Source organism: Xenopus tropicalis, chromosome 2 (genome assembly GCF_000004195.4).
Source record: "Xenopus tropicalis strain Nigerian chromosome 2, UCB_Xtro_10.0, whole genome shotgun sequence".
NCBI lineage: Eukaryota > Metazoa > Chordata > Amphibia > Anura > Pipidae > Xenopus > Xenopus tropicalis.
Window position 1 is genome coordinate 25,485,027 of NC_030678.2, and position 17,559 is coordinate 25,502,585.

Here is a 17,559-nt window from a genome sequence, read left to right on the forward strand (position 1 = left end):
CCAGTGTTATAGGAGTGGTTCACTAATGGTAGCTGCAACATAGCTAGTCCTCCATTGGTCTGATGTTGCCCAAGAAAAACATGACTTGGCCGCCAACGTAGGTAAGAAACAGTAGCAGAAGTGACAATGAATTATTAGTACAACATGTTCCAAAACTGGCCTAGTAGCTCTATAAAATCAATTTTGTAGAAATAAATAATATATTTATTATAAAAAAGAAAAATGGTGTGATGAACACATCTATGCAGAAATGTTACATGAAGAATGTTATATTCGTATTATTTTTCCTTGAAGATATGAAATCCGTGATGACCACACCTTGAAGATAAGGAAGGTCACAGCAGGGGACATGGGATCCTATACTTGTGTTGCAGAGAACATGGTTGGAAAAGCGGAAGCTTCGGCCGTCCTAACAGTTCAAGGTATGGCCTTATGCTCCCCGGGTTTGACTAATAAGCATTAACTATCCAAGCAGATAGGATAACTATTGTTTTGCAAATGAAGGAAACTATTTCTGAGGCTGTTTTCCTTCTTATCCAGGCTGGGTTTCATTTTGATATTTTATTGAGTAATGATTGTTTTGGCTGTCTGGCTTCTTAGATCCTGGGAGACTTTTTATTTCCAATTTGCTTCCTGTTATAAAAACCTGTTTGTAATAAATATTATTTATCAGGCCATGCTTATCATATATTAACATAATAAATGTTGGTTTTGAGCATTTTTTATTATGAACAAGTATTTATAATGTGCCGACATGTACAAGGGAAACAAGAAATATTTCTTTTGAGTGGATTTGTCCATCACGCTGTTATCTGTAGCTGTACACCTGCGCTCTGTGTAAACACTCAGATAAAGTAATACTTTCCCAGAGCAACTCGCTCATTGTACACAGAGCCAGAACTATGCAAAGGGATTCAAATGTCTGCTTGGCAAGCTGTGAATTATTAACTTACTTTAACAATGAGTTCTTCTACGTATTGATATATTGTATATAAAACTTATATCCACAAAAAAGATTTGTTGGTCCCTTGGAAAAAGAGCAGTGGGGATACCTGCTCACCATTAACTGCAATGGCAAGTGCTTTGAATATCCTTTGGCTACATGTTTGTGCTCCCAAAATGCACCTCTGGGAGAAGGTCTTGGCCTCAGGGGGGTGTTAGTCAGTGCCCCCGGCAGTTACTCGGTCTGATTTCCTAAAGTTACCCCCTGCCTACAGATTGCAATAGGTCTTTAGAGATCAAGGATGCTTGTGGGTGAGCCCTTTCCTTCAAAATACATATAAGTAAAACATTAAGGGGGTTATGTAGTAAAAGATGCAAACATTGCTACAAGTCTAATCACCAAAAGCAAGGTAGCATTTACTGGTCACCTGTTTAAAAGCAAACATCATATTGGTTGCTGTGGGTTACTTCACCTGGGCAAACTTGGCACCTCTTAGGGTTTATATGCCCCGTGTGCAGAACAGGCTAAGGCCTCCATTCCACATAGTGAGAGAATGATAATGGCAGCACCTTCCAGGGCTGAGGGTTTTACAGCCATTAGATGTATTCAATTGTAAATAAGGCATAGATAAATGGACTAGCCTTTCAACAGGAATGGTTTGAGTAATATGGTAAAGTAAAGAGAAACAGTCTGACTGTATGGACTAACAAGTTCCTAAATTGGCCAAAAATCCTTCTATTGGTGTCTGCTTTCCTTTTATTTCATGGGTATCAGTAGAGGTTCTTGTAAAACAACACTGAGAAAATATGCCCATTAATCCCTTGATGTATTTCGGAGGAAGGAAGCAATCGATATATTTGGTTCTTTGTTCTGTACTTCTGACTGTAATCTGAAGTCCCTCTGCAAACAAGGTGAAGCCTGATATATCTTTGAGGTTTAGCATTCAGCCTTTCATCATTTAACCAGTGTTTACCCTCTGTATTGATTTCACCTGATAGGAGCCCTGTGAAGGGACCTTAACCGCCTGCGTGCGGCCTTCACAGATTATTGCTAACCTTTATCTTGGTTAAAATCCTGCCATTTGTATTGCTAAATCCATAACCTTTCACTTTTTCTGTAATTTAACTTAAGTGTCATGAGTGTAGGTTTATATTCCCGCCTTTCCTCATCCTAATTATTATTATTACCTTGCTCAGGGTTTTAGCCTGAGAGTCTGTTATAATGAACCTGATTTGCTATGTCATTGACTGGGACCAGAGACCTTTCCATGGCCCAACAGCTATTGGTATATAAAATTCATAGTACAGATATGGGACCTGATAAGGGATCTCCATACCTTAAGTCTACAAAATAATAATTTAAACATTAAATAAACCTAATAGGATTGTTTTGCCTCCAATAAGCATTCATTATATCTTAGTTACCATCAAGTACAAGCTACTTTTTTACTATTACAGAGAAAAAGGAAATTATTGAGTCTATTGGAGATGACCTCTGTAATTTGGGACTTTCTGGAAAATAGGTTTCTGGATAATGGATCCCATACCTGTAAAAGGTTGTGATAGAGTAAAATGCTCTATGCTCTTTCCCCCTATAGTAAAATAAAAAGAAGAGTTTATGTGTTGGACCATTCTATCTTTTGTTATTTGCTTTTCCACACGTGATATGCTGCTTTATTGGATGTATCTGTAGACACACAGGCCAAAGATAGATGCTGTTGTAATAAATTCTGAGCGGAGGCAAGCTCTGTGACACCCAGTAGCCAATTCTTTCATAATTTTAACTCTTTTTAAAATAAAAGAGCTGAAATATAAAGTATACTTACATAAACAGCATAAAAGGCTGGGGTCATAGTGGCACCCATTTAAGATCCCTTGATCCAAAAGAGCTCTGGGCAAGAACTGGCTTAAAATAAACTAAAGTTGATCCCATGACTCTTCTTCCATGTTAACAAAGCTGCTTTTGCACCCTGTATACACGACACTCTCTCCCTATGATCTGCTGCGTTGATGTCATGCCCAGCTGTTAAACCCTGATATAGAAATAAACATATTATTGGGTTCTTTTGACCTTGAGAAAATCAATTTTAATTTGTGTTTATCGCTCGTTCTGTGACAGCAGAATATCTGTTGTGTTGTGTTTTATGAGATGTAACTCAAATGAATTGTATGGCATGACATTATACACACAATTCCACCCTTGTAAAAGTCCTGCGAGTGCCGAATAATGCTTTTGTCAGGGCGGGGGGCGGTTGTGTTTTATTTGATATGAAGCCCTTTTACTAGGAGCCATAGGGATCAATATGTTCTTTTTATATTTATGTTTGCTTAGTTTTATTTTTTAGAGTTATTATTTATTTGTTTTCATTTTGCGTTACACATTTTTATTTTTTTTTGTTTCTTTTTTTTTTCCTTCCTTTGTTTTTTAGTTGTGTCTGGTAAGTTGAATTTTTATCCGTCACTGTATATTCATCACGTTACCCTAGATGGATGCTGTCCCATCCTTATTATCCGTACCCTCCATTGCTCATCATCCAATCAATTTCCATATCTTATTTGACACTGACGAGAAAGAGCGAGTGGTGAGTCTCCCTAATGGCGGTGAATTTGTGGCACGAAGGTAACGGTAATCATGAATATTGTTCTGGTGCAAAGTGTCCCGCTTCTCTCTAACTCACTTCTGCAAATATCATTAACATAAATGGGAATTATAGGAATAAATTCTATCTTTGTATTGCTCTTCTAGCACCCAGGGCTGGTTTTAGGCTAGGGGAAGAAGGGCTTTTTCCTTTGGTCTTAAGGACTCAAGGAACCCTTGGGGCTGAACCATGGCTATGGCTTGGTTGGCTCACAGAAGGTAAAAGTACAACACTACCTCTTATAATTGGTTAAAATTTACAATATAGTAAGTAATAACCATACTTAGCTATTAGGTGAGCTAGTAGCTTTCCCACAACTCCTATCATGTATTCCCCTCTCCTAAATGCCAGCCCTGGTAACACCTTTCACTAAACTTACTAATGTTCAGTTTGTGCTTTATCCAAACATGTTTGAAAGCCATTCTGAAAGTGAGTCAAAAATGGTATCATTTTGCAGGAAAGTGCATTTATACAAAGTCATATACACCTTTCTCTTTATTATTATTATTATTATTATTATTATTATTATTATTATTATTATTATTATTATTATTATTATTATTATTATTATATGCTCAGGCCCAAGGTCATGCAAAACATGGAAACAGGGTCAAACTTTTCACTGTTCTTATAACCCAGGTCAACCAATCACATGTTTAACTGCTCTTGACCAATTCCTTATTAGTGCAGCCAGTTAGAGACCACCCATAGACTCCAGCAAAACCATGGAATTAACTATTTAAATGGAAAAACTTAAAAGCAGCATATACTGCAAATAGGTTCTATTTTCCTTACGGCTACAAACGTAATAATTTCATATCCTGGAGGAGCTCTGGGTCAGGGCACCGCTAGTTTCAGTTTCCAGGATAGCACTCAGGTCGGCAGGTTTATGATCTATAAATTGGTTAGTGGAAACATGTGCTTTGTTCACTCGCCAGCACTTCCTATTCCCAGTGCAGCTCTGCATCCATATTTAGCTTCAAGGGGAACATTAAGCAAGTGGAAATCATAAGTGATCATATCCCATTTGTGACTGGGGTATATAGCAAGCTTCATACACACAGTCATTTTCCTCCTCAGCACTTCTGGAATATCCCATACAGGATCCAAGCAATATATCTGCTCCATTATGGGATGCCTTAATATGAAAGCTATCTTAAACACCTACAGGATTAATTTTTTAATTGATTAAAGGGAAACTATGCCCACAAACATTGCAGGTATGTAAAATATACAGCATAAAACAGCCCATATGTAAAGCATGACTTCATATAAGTAAACCAGTTTTCTAAAAAAATATACTTATCTAGTAATGTGTGTCATAAGAAAATCCTAAATAGAAAATTTCCATTTTAAGTTCTTAGGACCAATCCCTGGGATCATACAGTTTACTATGCTCAAGCACCAACCAGGAACGTGTATTCCTAGGACCTGGTACCACAAATAGGGCACTTAGAAGGAAATCCAAGTCTTATGGTCACTTATAAAAGGTGTTATATTTCCTTTAAAGCCATTCTTCTTTTTAGTCAGGACATGACTAGGACCTCTTAATGCCTGGACCCTCTAGAGCCAATGGGTCTGCAATAACATAATTGCATACACAAACATCTGAATACAGATTGTATCTAAGAAATTGATATATGTATCTTAATAACACTTTTTTTTCACTGGAAAGTACAGAATTTGGATGCAAATCCCCATTTTTACCTGCAATGCACAATTTGCAAATGCATAATTCCAGCATCATTGCAAGTGCCCAGTGAATAACTTGTGCACAATTTACCAATGTGGATGCAAATTATCGGGCACTGCCTTTCCACCCACCTAACTTCTAGAATGTTAATGCTAAATGAATGTGTCACAGCTGCAAAAGGGGATTCGGCACTTCTTTTTATTGCTGTACACCCTATTTTTCTGTTGGGTTGCACATACATAGATACATGCAGGTACATGTGGACATGGATAGATCATAATATTCCCCGAGGAAAATTTAGATTAAAAAAATGTAGTACAATGAAGAAGAATCTGTGGGCAACAGAGCAGATTCACATGAGTGCACACTCTATGTAGTGTCAAATCATCTGTAGAGTAAAGCTCTGACTGGATGCTTCTGGCTGACTCCATGGCATAACTTTTTCCGTTCCTGATTTCCCAGTGTACATACAGTGTTGTTGGCTCCTGTTATTTCATTTTCCGTTTCCCTACTGACACCATTGCTCCAACCTTTTTACTACTGAATCTAATTTTATGTGATGCTTTTCTTTTATTATTCTTTTTGAAATGTGGGTGGGGGGAGTAGATTTAGTATCTGTATATGGGCTGCCAGGTGGTACAAGACCCTTGTTACCATACACAAAACCCTTCTATCAGTGATCTCCAAACCAGCTACTTCTCATTTTAGTTTGTTAGTAGCCATCCATGATTGCAACCATGATTGCATCAGCTTTTAAAACTGATCATAAATAAAATCTGCATCCTGCATGGCTGTCGACAACACTTATTTCTATGAAGCCATGTATCTAGCCATGCTGAATGCAGGCTTTATAAGCATTATTATGCTACAGGACAGAGATTTCAAATAAAATCTATTTCTTAAAAATTTAGAACCCCTTTCCGTGCCCCAAAGTGTATCGAGTTAAAACATAATAATCCTTGAAGTTCGTTATAAATTGTGTAGGCTATGTTTCATTATTGCTCATTTATTTGTCTCCAGTGATTATCCAAGGCTTGTTCTCATTACCAGACCAATTTGTAATTTTACTGTTAGCCCTAAACCTTTCTAACGTGCAGCTCTGAAGAAGAGCAGAGCCCATTCCTCCCACCAGTGTGAATGCAGCACCTTTGTCCTTCCAACATAAAGTAGGGACCACAGGGGAAGGAAGCACACTAAATATTTAGACTAAGAACATTCCTTCAAAAAGGGCTGGAAAAAGCACAAAACAGGCGGTTATTATCCATTTATGCTCCCTTACATGGACAGCAGGTATTTAGGCCCAACGTAAACCCCATTAAAAGAGTTTGTGTTAGAAATGGGTTTTGTCTGATGTTTTCATTCCAGAGTCTAGTTTTTATTTCTTTCCAAAGAAGTGCACCTGGAGTGTGAACATTTTTCACTTATTCCCATAGGATTCAGGAGAACCATTTTCTATGTGTTATTGTCTACTTTATTGTACTGCTCTGATGTCTCAATCAGTTCCTCTTATTAAACTGAAAATATACCCGCTCGGCTCATCACCTCATTCAGTAGGGGTTATGTAAAACAACAACTTTTTACATAGAAATATATATATACATGCATACTGTATATACTTTTTTTCCGCAGACATACCTGATTCCCCAGATTAAAAGGAAGCCATGTAACCAGTAGGAACCATTTCCCAACCCTCATTAGGCTCACAAGGGGGACTGGAATAATAGTTCTTCCAAGTATCATGTTTCTTTTTAATTTGTGGAATCAGGTCTGTCTGTGTAAAAAAAAAATAATTAAATGATCTTAAGTACATATGTCCAATTAAAAGAGCTTATTTCAAAAAATGGGGGGCAGGTATATTTTCCCATTAATTGAACAAAAATCTGATCACTTTTTTAAACCAAGCCCTATTTAGTGAACATACATATATTACCTGTAAGGATTGGCTAAATCTAAGAGAATAATATTCCGATTTGATGATTTCTTAGTCCTATGTCTAAAGGGTATATTTATCGTGCTGTGTAAAAAGTAGAGATGCACCGAATCCAGAATTCAGTTCGGCCAAGATTCACCCTTTTTCAGCAGGATCGGGTTCATCCTCTGGCTAAACCAAATCCTATCATGTGACTTTTTGTCACGTAAACACAGAAGTTGCAATTTTTTCACAGCACGCTGCGCTAATTAGGATTCGGTTCATTATTCACCCGAATCCTTTACAAAGGGTTGGGGGGTTCGACTGAATCCAAAAAAGTGGATTTGGTGCATCCCTAGTAAAAAGTGGAGTAAAACATCACCGGTGATGTTGCTCATAGCAGCCAGTCAGGTGCCTTGCTTTGGTTTTCTAACTGTTGAAATCTAATTGCTGATTGGTTGCTATGGGCAACATCACCGGTAATGCTTCACTCCACTTTTTACACAGCATGATAAATATACCCCAACGTGTCTTTTGGGCAATACAGTGGAACCCCTGATTTTATGTCCACAGATTTGTTTTCTCGGACAGACAAAGTAATGTAATTTATTCCCAGATTTTAAGATGTTTTGATGTGGTACCCCACAGAATGTAAAATTGGGGTTCTACTGTATTTCCATAGAGTTAAGTTCTTACTTAAATAGGTGACCCCTATTTAAAAGCTGGAAAGAGTCAGAAGAAGAACCTCCCCTTTAAAGCATGGTGGTGTATATCATACTGCTTACATTAAGGTAATTGTTGTAGGTCTCAGTTCCAATAACAGTTCCAATAAACAGATACAGGTATGGGACCCGTTATTCAGAATGCTCGGGACCTGGGGTTTTCCGGATGAGGGGTCTTTCCGTAATTCGGATCTCCTACCTTAAGTCTGCTAAAAAATGATATAAACAATAATTTAGCCCAGTAGGATTGTTTTGGCTTCAAAAAGGATTAATTATATCTTGGTTGGAATCAAGTACAAGGTACTGTTTTATTATTACAGAGAAAAAGGAAATCATTATTAAAATGAATTATTTGATTAAAATGGAGTCTATGGGAGGTGGCCTTTCCGTAATTTGGAACTTTCTGGATAATGGGTTTCCGTATAAGGGGTCCGATACCTGTAGTGGCATTGCATTTATTGGGCATGGATTTTGAGTGTAATACAGTTATAGGACCCGTTATCCAGAATGCTTGGGACCAAGGGTATTTCAGATAAGGGGTCTTTCCATAATTTGGATCTCTGTACCTTAAGTCTACCAAAAAATCTATAAAACATTAATTAAACCCAATAGGATTGTTTTGCATCCAATAAGGATTATTTATATCTTAGTTGGGATCAAGTACAGGTACTGTTTTATTATTACAGAGAAAAGGGAATCATTTAACCATGAAATAAACCCAATAGGGCTGTTCTGCCCCCAATAAGGGGTAATTATATCTTAGTTGGGATCAAGTACAGGTACTGTTTTATTATTACAGAGAAAAGGGAATCATTTAACCATTAAATAAACCCAATAGGGCTGTTCTGCCCCCAATAAGGGGTAATTATATCTTAGTTGGGATCAAGTACAGGTACTGTTTTATTATTACAGAGAAAAGGGAATCATTTAACCATTAAATAAACCCAATAGGGCTGTTCTGCCCCCAATAAGGGGTAATTATATCTTAGTTGGGATCAAGTACAAGGCACTGTTATATTATTACAGAGAAAAAGGAAATCAGTTTAAAAATTCTGAATTATCTGATTAAAATGGAGTCTATGGGAGACAGGCTTTCTGGATAACGGGTTTCCGGATAAGGGATCCCATACCTGTACAATGGCAGCTCCAGGTTGTGTATCGGTGCACAATGGCTGGGAACATTATGGTAATGGCTGGGAACATTTCATGTAGGCACACAGCACGCTATACACAATATATAAGCTGACATTTAAGGGTAACAAAATAGCAGGATCCTTTTAAGAGAAGAAAAAGCTATTCCTTCTGCACAGTTGGATACTTATTGAACCTCCGTGTATTTCTGCTCCAGGTGCAGACTATTCTGCGTTAACAGCTCCCCTTGTAATCCCACTCACATATGCTTTTTTGCACATCCTGTTTACCATTAGATGAAGTAACCATACAAATTGTATAAATCACACGAAGGGAACCAAGCTGGTAGTGTTTGCACTGACAGTGTGAGCAGATGTTTCAGATTTGTTCCTCCATTCATAATCTTCACCTTCGGTTTGGAAAAGTCCACTTTTGTGTAAATAAATAAGTACACTAATGGACTACTAAATGGAGTTGCAGTGCTAGGCAATAAAAATAGATGGTGGTTTAAAAAAATGAAGCAGTTCAGTAGTCACACCGGACCTCAAGCGCAGGAACGTGTTTTGTAGATGGAGAGACTTTAGGGATATATTCTGCTTCAGAAGCTTTCCCAGATAGAAGGGGCCCCTTGTGTAAATCTGAGACCACTGGCATCCTGAAAGCTTTTACTGATAAAACCGCAAATGTGGAAACTGAAATCTGTTTCTTCTTTTTTTCTATTTTTCCCTCTAGAGCCTCCGAATTTTGTTGTCAAACCTCGTGACCAAGTTGTTGCTCTGGGACGCACAGTCACATTTCAGTGTGAAGCCACCGGAAACCCCCAGCCAGCCATTTTTTGGCAAAAGGAGGGAAGCCAGGTAATTTATTTATACTGGCTGTGTACCCTGCAATTTCTCGAGGATTTTCCATTTACTTGTAAGTCATTTAAAATGGAGTTCTAGGCGAGCTTGATGGGCCAATATACCTCAAAAATTCCCTGCTGAATTCTGCTTAGTACAATGAATACCTGTGCTGGCAACATTTTGCAGTATTGCTCTGTACAGGCAGAGAACTTAAACTAAGGCTGATGCCACACATGGCGTTTTTACGCTGCGTATTTTCTCAGCCTAAAAACGCAGCACAAGCCACACAGCCCCTGACTATGGTGTTTTTCAGCCTAGTACTGATGACGTAGCAAATCCCGTTTCCATGGTGCTAATAGTGCGAAATAGTAAAAAACGCCGCGTATTTCCGCTAGGTCTGGCAGCTGCCTTTGTGTATACATAGGAATAGCTTGCTGTGCAAATAACGGCGTATTTCGGCAAACGCTTGAAAAATCCGTGGTAAGGCGTTTTCTAGCGTTTTTACGCATTGTGTGGTTTCCTTCGAGTCTTTTCAAGTTATTTCTATGGATGATGATATTGTGTGTTTTTCAGCCGCCGAGAGAATTAGAAAATACGCAGCGTAAAAACGCCACGTGTAAACGAGGTTCCTGCTGCTTTTTTTTTACTAATTACTTTTGGTCAGTGAGCCCCATTTTACTGATACGCTCAATTAGCAGCAGTGGCAGAAAGTGCCTTCTTTCCTAGAAGCTAGAGGAAATAAAACAACAGTAAAAGAATTATTCACCTATGGGGTTTTTCAAACACAACTTTGAAAAATAGTCCCAATGGCTCCTAAACTCTAACTGCAGAAAAAGCTTCGTATATTTGCATTAGTTTTCCATTGTTTCACATAAGGACGACAAGTTCTGCAGCTCAATTAAAGTTTATTATGTTTATTAGTTTATTATGCATGAAATAATAATGAATAACAAGACTTTGCCTTTACTCCAGGCAGCACAGGCATTCAACAAATACAGTCAAAATACACTATATTGGGGGTTAGATGAAAGCACACACAAGCCTTAGGCCTCCTGCATATTCATAGGGGCACTGTGCAATTCCATCAGTAGACTTTGTTGACTTGCAGAGATTTCCCAGCCAGCCGGATCAATATCTGTCTAAGCTCCAAGCTGACTCGGCCATTCAATATTGGCTTGTATATGGCTGGCTTGTGACACCTATGACATGGCACAGAACTGACTCTTTTTGTGACTCCCAGAAGGACCAATCTTGCTCAGTGTCAGTGAGAAATAACAAGTTTATTACCTGTAGGAAATTGTATAGTTTTTATTTATACCCTATATATACCCCAGTCATTTCTGCATGGAGACAGAAATATAGGATTTTAACCTGGTGTGGAATAGCTATGGGGGCTTCACCAGCACCTATGGAATGCGAGTTTCTGAACATCAACCTGTATGTCAAGCAGTATTAAAATAGTTTATTTAATTTTATACCAAAAACAAGTGCAAAATTGGGCATTCATTTAAAGGGGAACTCCACCCAAACACGACTTAACAAAGTAAACATGATTTCAAGCAACTTTGTGATATACAGTTACATCAGTTAAAAAATATGCAGCCTTGTCATTATATTTACTGTAATAATTGGGTTTGGAACAGTTTGCTAACCCCCTCCCCCTGTTCTCCTGCTGATCTGGCTGGCTACTTTGAGACTCAAATAAAATGTAACAGTAGTCGACTGTCCTCAGCCTGGCTTCAGCCTGCATCCTCCCAATCCCACAATTCCCTGCCCACGTGATGTCAATAAGGAAAGGAACATCACAGGGCAATGCATTATGGGTTATGTAGTTCCTGCATGCTGTCTGTAAGCTGTGGAGAAGTTGTTACAATTTGAAACATCAATGTTTTAGTCCCTCCTCCCCTGCCACGATTTTAAATAATGCAGAAAGAGAAGGACTGGTTTGCAGCTGGATTTCAGCTTATAAAATGGTATTTATTCATACTTTTTGAATGAACTGATTACAGTGATAGGTAGCGCTTTATAAATAAAGATATACATGCATACATATTAGGGGTTTTCCGTGTTGTGTGGGGCTCTTTAACAAGTTTTGGTTTGGAAGCCGGAGTTCCGCTTTAAATATCTGTTTAGAAAGATATGAATCAAATGTTTCTCCTTAACTGTTGAAGGTGCAATTATAGACAAAATTGCTTCCCTGAAAACATAATTTTTCTTTTATATTTTTGCACACTTTGAATATTTGCAATCCCGTTCTGGTAGTTGCAATGTGCAAATTCTTGGAAATTTTTTTTTCCCACATCTTTATTTTTTCGTTTGCTGTTTCGCCTTTATAGGTGCCGCATAGATCATTAACAGCCCTCCGATCTATAAATGTACTAATTGTATAATATATTATTGTTTTTCTACTTGTGTTATTTTTGATTACATCAGCAAAAGGTCACCCATTAATCAAGCAACTACCATAGCACCCGAGAGTGCCGGGAAGAGCTAGCTACCTTCCTGAGCGAAATATGGTATTTAACCGGCAGATTCCAATTAATCACATATGCAAAACATAATATACAATTTACATAAATTAACTAGTGTTTGCAAGTAAACTTATATATATGAAAAATGGTGCTGACATGTTATATTTGTCAGTCTAATAGTAAGTAAAATATAGAAATTATAGCCAAGTCCAAACAGCTGTGTGAAACTTCATCAGTGGAGCCGTAGTTTCAGGAGACCAAGAGGCACATTGAAATCCTTAGTCAGGGCTGCATGGGGGTGCAGCTATTAGCCTTGTCTCCTCCCAGTGCTGAGATCCTGGCTAATGATTACAGACACTATTTCTGCAGTGTGTGTATGGTCTCCCTATATTTTTACCTGTAGTCAACAGCCATTAAGAACAGATAGGGAAAAATTTATCTAGACATATGGTCATTTTAGATGTACAGGTATGGGATCCCTTATCCAGAAACCCATTATCCAAAAAGCTCCGAATTACGGAAAGCCTGTCTCCCATAGACTCCATTTTTATCAAATAATTCAGAATTTTAAAGCTGATTCCCTTTTCTCTGTAATAATAAAACAGTACCTGAACTTGATCCCAACTAAGATATAATTACCCCTTATTGGGGGCAGAACAGTCCTATTGGGTTTATTTAATGGTTAAATGATTCCCTTTTCTCTGTAATAATAAAACAGTACCTGTACTTGATCCCAACTAAGATATAATTACCCCTTATTGGGGGCAGAACAGCCCTATTGGGTTTATTTCATGGTTAAATGATTCCCTTTTCTCTGTAATAATAAAACAGTACCTGTACTTGATCCCAACTAAGATATAATTACCCCTTATTGGGGGCAGAACAGCCCTATTGGGTTTATTTAATGGTTAAATGATTCCCTTTCTCTGTAATAATAAAACAGTACCTGTACTTGATCCCAACTAAGATATAATTACCCCTTATTGGGGGCAGAACAGCCCTATTGGGTTTATTTCATGGTTAAATGATTCCCTTTTCTCTGTAATAATAAAACAGTACCTTGTACTTGATCCCAACTAAGATATAATTACTCCTTATTGGGGACAGAACAGCCCTATTGGGTTTATTTAATGGTTAAATGATTCCCTTTTCTCTGTAATAATAAAACAGTACCTGTACTTGATCCCAACTAAGATATAATTACCCCTTATTGGGGGCAGAACAGCCCTATTGGGTTTATTTCATGGTTAAATGATTCCCTTTTCTCTGTAATAATAAAACAGTACCTTGTACTTGATCCCAACTAAGATATAATTACCCCTTATTGGGGGCAGAACAGCCCTATTGGGTTTATTTAATGGTTAAATGATTCCCTTTTCTCTGTAATAATAAAACAGTACCTGTACTTGATCCCAACTAAGATATAATTACCCCTTATTGGGGGCAGAACAGCCCTATTGGGTTTATTTAATGGTTAAATGATTCCCTTTTCTCTGTAATAATAAAACAGTACCTGTACTTGATCCCAACTAAGAGATAATTACCCCTTATTGGGGGCAGAACAGCCCTATTGGGTTTATTTCATGGTTAAATGATTCCCTTTTCTCTGTAATAATAAAACAGTACCTGTACTTGATCCCAACTAAGATATAATTACCCCTTATTGGGGGCAGAACAGCCCTATTGGGTTTATTTAATGGTTAAATGATTCCCTTTTCTCTGTAATAATAAAACAGTACCTGTACTTGATCCCAACTAAGATATAATTACCCCTTATTGGGGGCAGAACAGCCCTATTGGGTTTATTTCATGGTTAAATGATTCCCTTTTCTCTGTAATAATAAAACAGTACCTTGTACTTGATCCCAACTAAGATATAATTACTCCTTATTGGGGACAGAACAGCCCTATTGGGTTTATTTAATGGTTAAATGATTCCCTTTTCTCTGTAATAATAAAACAGTACCTGTACTTGATCCCAACTAAGATATAATTACCCCTTATTGGGGGCCAGAACAGCCCTATTGGGTTTATTAATGGTTAAATGATTCCCTTTTCTCTGTAATAATAAAACAGTACCTGTACTTGATCCCAACTAAGATATAATTACCCCTTATTGGGGGCAAAACAGCCCTATTGGGTTTATTTAATGGTTAAATTATTCCTTTTCTCTGTAATAATAAAACAGTACCTGTACTTGATCCCAACTAAGATATAATTACCCCTTATTGGGGCAGAACAGTCCTATTGGGTTTATTTAATGGTTAAATTATTCCTTTTCTCTGTAATAATAAAACAGTACCTGTACTTGATCCCAACTAAGATATAATTACCCCTTATTGGGGCAGAACAGCCCTATTGGGTTTATTAATGGTTAAATGTTCCCTTTCTCTGTAATAATAAAACAGTACCTGTACTTGATCCCAACTAAGATATAATTACCCCTTATTGGGGGCAGAACAGCCCTATTGGGTTTATTTAATGGTTAAATGATTCCCTTTTCTCTGTAATAATAAAACAGTACCTGTACTTGATCCCAACTAAGATATAATTACCCCTTATTGGGGCAGAACAGCCCTATTGGGTTTATTTAATGGTTAAATGGTTCCCTTTTCTCTGTAATAATAAAACAGTACCTGTACTTGATCCCAACTAAGATATAATTACCCCTTATTGGGGACAGAACAACCCTATTGGTTTTATTTAATGGTTAAATGATTCCCTTTTCTCTGTAATAATAAAACAGTACCTGTACTTGATCCCAACTAAGATATAATTACCCCTTATTGGGGGCAGAACAGCCCTATTGGGTTTATTTCATGGTTAAATGATTCCCTTTTCTCTGTAATAATAAAACAGTACCTGTACTTGATCCCAACTAAGGTATAATTACCCCTTATTGGGGACAGAACAACCCTATTGGGTTTATTTAATGGTTAAATGATTCCCTTTTCTCTGTAATAATAAAACAGTACCTGTACTTGATCCCAACTAAGATATAATTACCCCTTATTGGGGGCAGAACAGTCCTATTGGGTTTATTTAATGGTTAAATGATTCCCTTTTCTCTGTAATAATAAAACAGTACATGTAATTGATCCCAACTAAGATATAATTACCCCTTATTGGGTGCAAAACAATCCTATTGGGTTTAATTAATGGTTTATTGATTTTTTAGTAGACTTAAAGGGGAAGGAAAGGCTAAGTCACTTGGGGGTGCTAAAATGTTAAGCACCCCCAAGTGACTTGCATCGCTTACCTCGTACCCCGGGCTGGTGCCCCTATTAGGAGAAAACCGCACCAGCCCGGGGCACCTGGGGCGATGCGCTTCCTCCTTCCGCCTTCCTTTCCCCTAGACTCCGAGTCCGGCGCATGCGCAGTTGAAAGAAAAAGCTGGCTTCTCTGTTAAAGTTCGGCTTTTCACTCTACTGCGCATGCGCGCACAGCGAGAGAGGAAGGAGGAAGCGATCGCTGCTACCCCGGGCTGGTGCTGTTTTCTCCATACAGGGGCACCAGCCCGGGGTACAAGGTAAGCGATCTAAGTCACTTGGGGGTGCCTAACATTTTGGCACCCCCAAGTGACTTAGCCTTTCCTTCTTCTTTAAGGTATGGATATCCAAATTACGGAAAGAACCCTTATCTGGAATACCCTTGGTACCGAGCATTCTGGATAACGGGTCCTATACCTGTATCACCTTGTGCCACCAAGTCATGCTAAGTAGGGTCCATTGCTGCTTACCTATGTTGCATCAACCCTAGTTTCTTCCACTTTATAAGGTCAGGATGAAAGGGTGTATTGGCCATTGGTTCTCAGGGTCGGACTGGGGTGTGTGGGGACCACCGGAGCTGCCATTCCAGCCCCCCCCCCCGAGCATGCTTATCTCATACCTACCTAGACACGATTAGAGGAGGGATTTTCCTGGATTTTACTCTATTTTTTTCTGGTCCCCCGAAAAACATAAAATGGGGGTTCTACTGTACCCAGCTTTGCAGACATTCTCCTACTTGTGTTTATAAATAAGCCCAACTAGCAGTGTTTATCTATTGTTTTACAACCCTCTCTGCATGCCTATATGTTATGGTTTGTCATTATAATTTCTTCATGCATTCTTTTCTGTGTTTCAGAACCTTCTCTTTTCCTACCAACCTCCACAATCGTCGAGCCGCTTCTCCGTGTCCCAGACTGGTGACCTGACTATAACCACCGTTCAGAAGTCAGACGTGGGCTACTACATCTGCCAGACTCTCAACGTTGCCGGGAGCATTACAACAAAAGCCTTCTTAGAAGTTACCGATGGTAAAGTGCAAATATGTTTAAACAAATTCCACAAGGAAACAGATATCCATTATCTTTGGAATCGTTCCTTCTAGACAAAAGCCATTCCATGCCTTTTTTTTTTCCTTTTTGACAGCATTCAGTGTGTACAGCGCTTTTTAATTTGTGGTGTTGGGGGTTTGTCTAATTGTGAGTTGGGTGCCAGGAATAAAACCACATTGCCCTCTAGTAATTCAACAAAGCCCTGCGTGCACATTCCTTCTATGTGTAACTTTCGTACTGTTGACTCGGAGGATGTTTAAATAATGTGATTTATTAAATGTACTTGCAAAGCATACTTAATATGTTTGCAGTCTTAAACATGAACACATTATTGCTTATTGAAACATGCACTTACCTGCATTGTAGGCGGCACTTTCATGTTGTTAGGAGGTATCACAAGGTACATCTGGTTGTAGGGTTCATGTTAAGCGGCTTTTGCATCTGTCGGCACTGCAACAGCCGGCTCTGCCATATATAATAAGCAGATTGAGTTGCGATGGATCATGGTTTTCCTCCAGCACTGATGGTGTGTGGCAGTGTTATTGCACAGACTTTGGGGCTGATTTACTTACCCACGAACGGGTCGAATGGAGTCCGATTGCGTTTTTTTCGTAATGATCGGTACTTTGCGATTTTTTCGTATGTTAAGCGTTAAGTTTTAACGCTACGAAAAATGCGCAACTTTTCGCGTAAGTTTTAACGCTACGCAAAATGCGCAACTTTTTACGCAACTTTCGCAATGGATACGAAAAACTCGCGTTTTTACGCAAAAATCGTATTGGATCCGAAAAATTCGTACAGAATCCGAAAAAATCGCAAAACATACGAAAAAGTCGCAAAATATTCGTTTTCAAGTCGGAACTTTTCCAATTCGGGTCGGATTCGTGGGTTA

At 38.4% G+C, this 17,559-nt stretch overlaps 1 protein-coding gene across 9 annotated transcripts in view; it reads left to right on the plus strand.

Moving 5' to 3' along the window:
• Positions 1 to 17,559, plus strand: part of robo1 (roundabout guidance receptor 1) — a 665,579-nt gene that overhangs the window by 595,020 nt on the left and 53,000 nt on the right. For 6 of the 9 annotated variants that reach the window (XM_012956257.3, XM_012956256.3, XM_012956259.3 and 3 more), the window contains 4 exons: positions 295 to 422; positions 3,372 to 3,380; positions 9,769 to 9,893; positions 16,475 to 16,646. In XM_012956257.3, coding sequence (XP_012811711.2) covers positions 295 to 422; positions 3,372 to 3,380; positions 9,769 to 9,893; positions 16,475 to 16,646 — 434 coding nt within the window. 9 annotated transcript variants of the gene reach the window in all.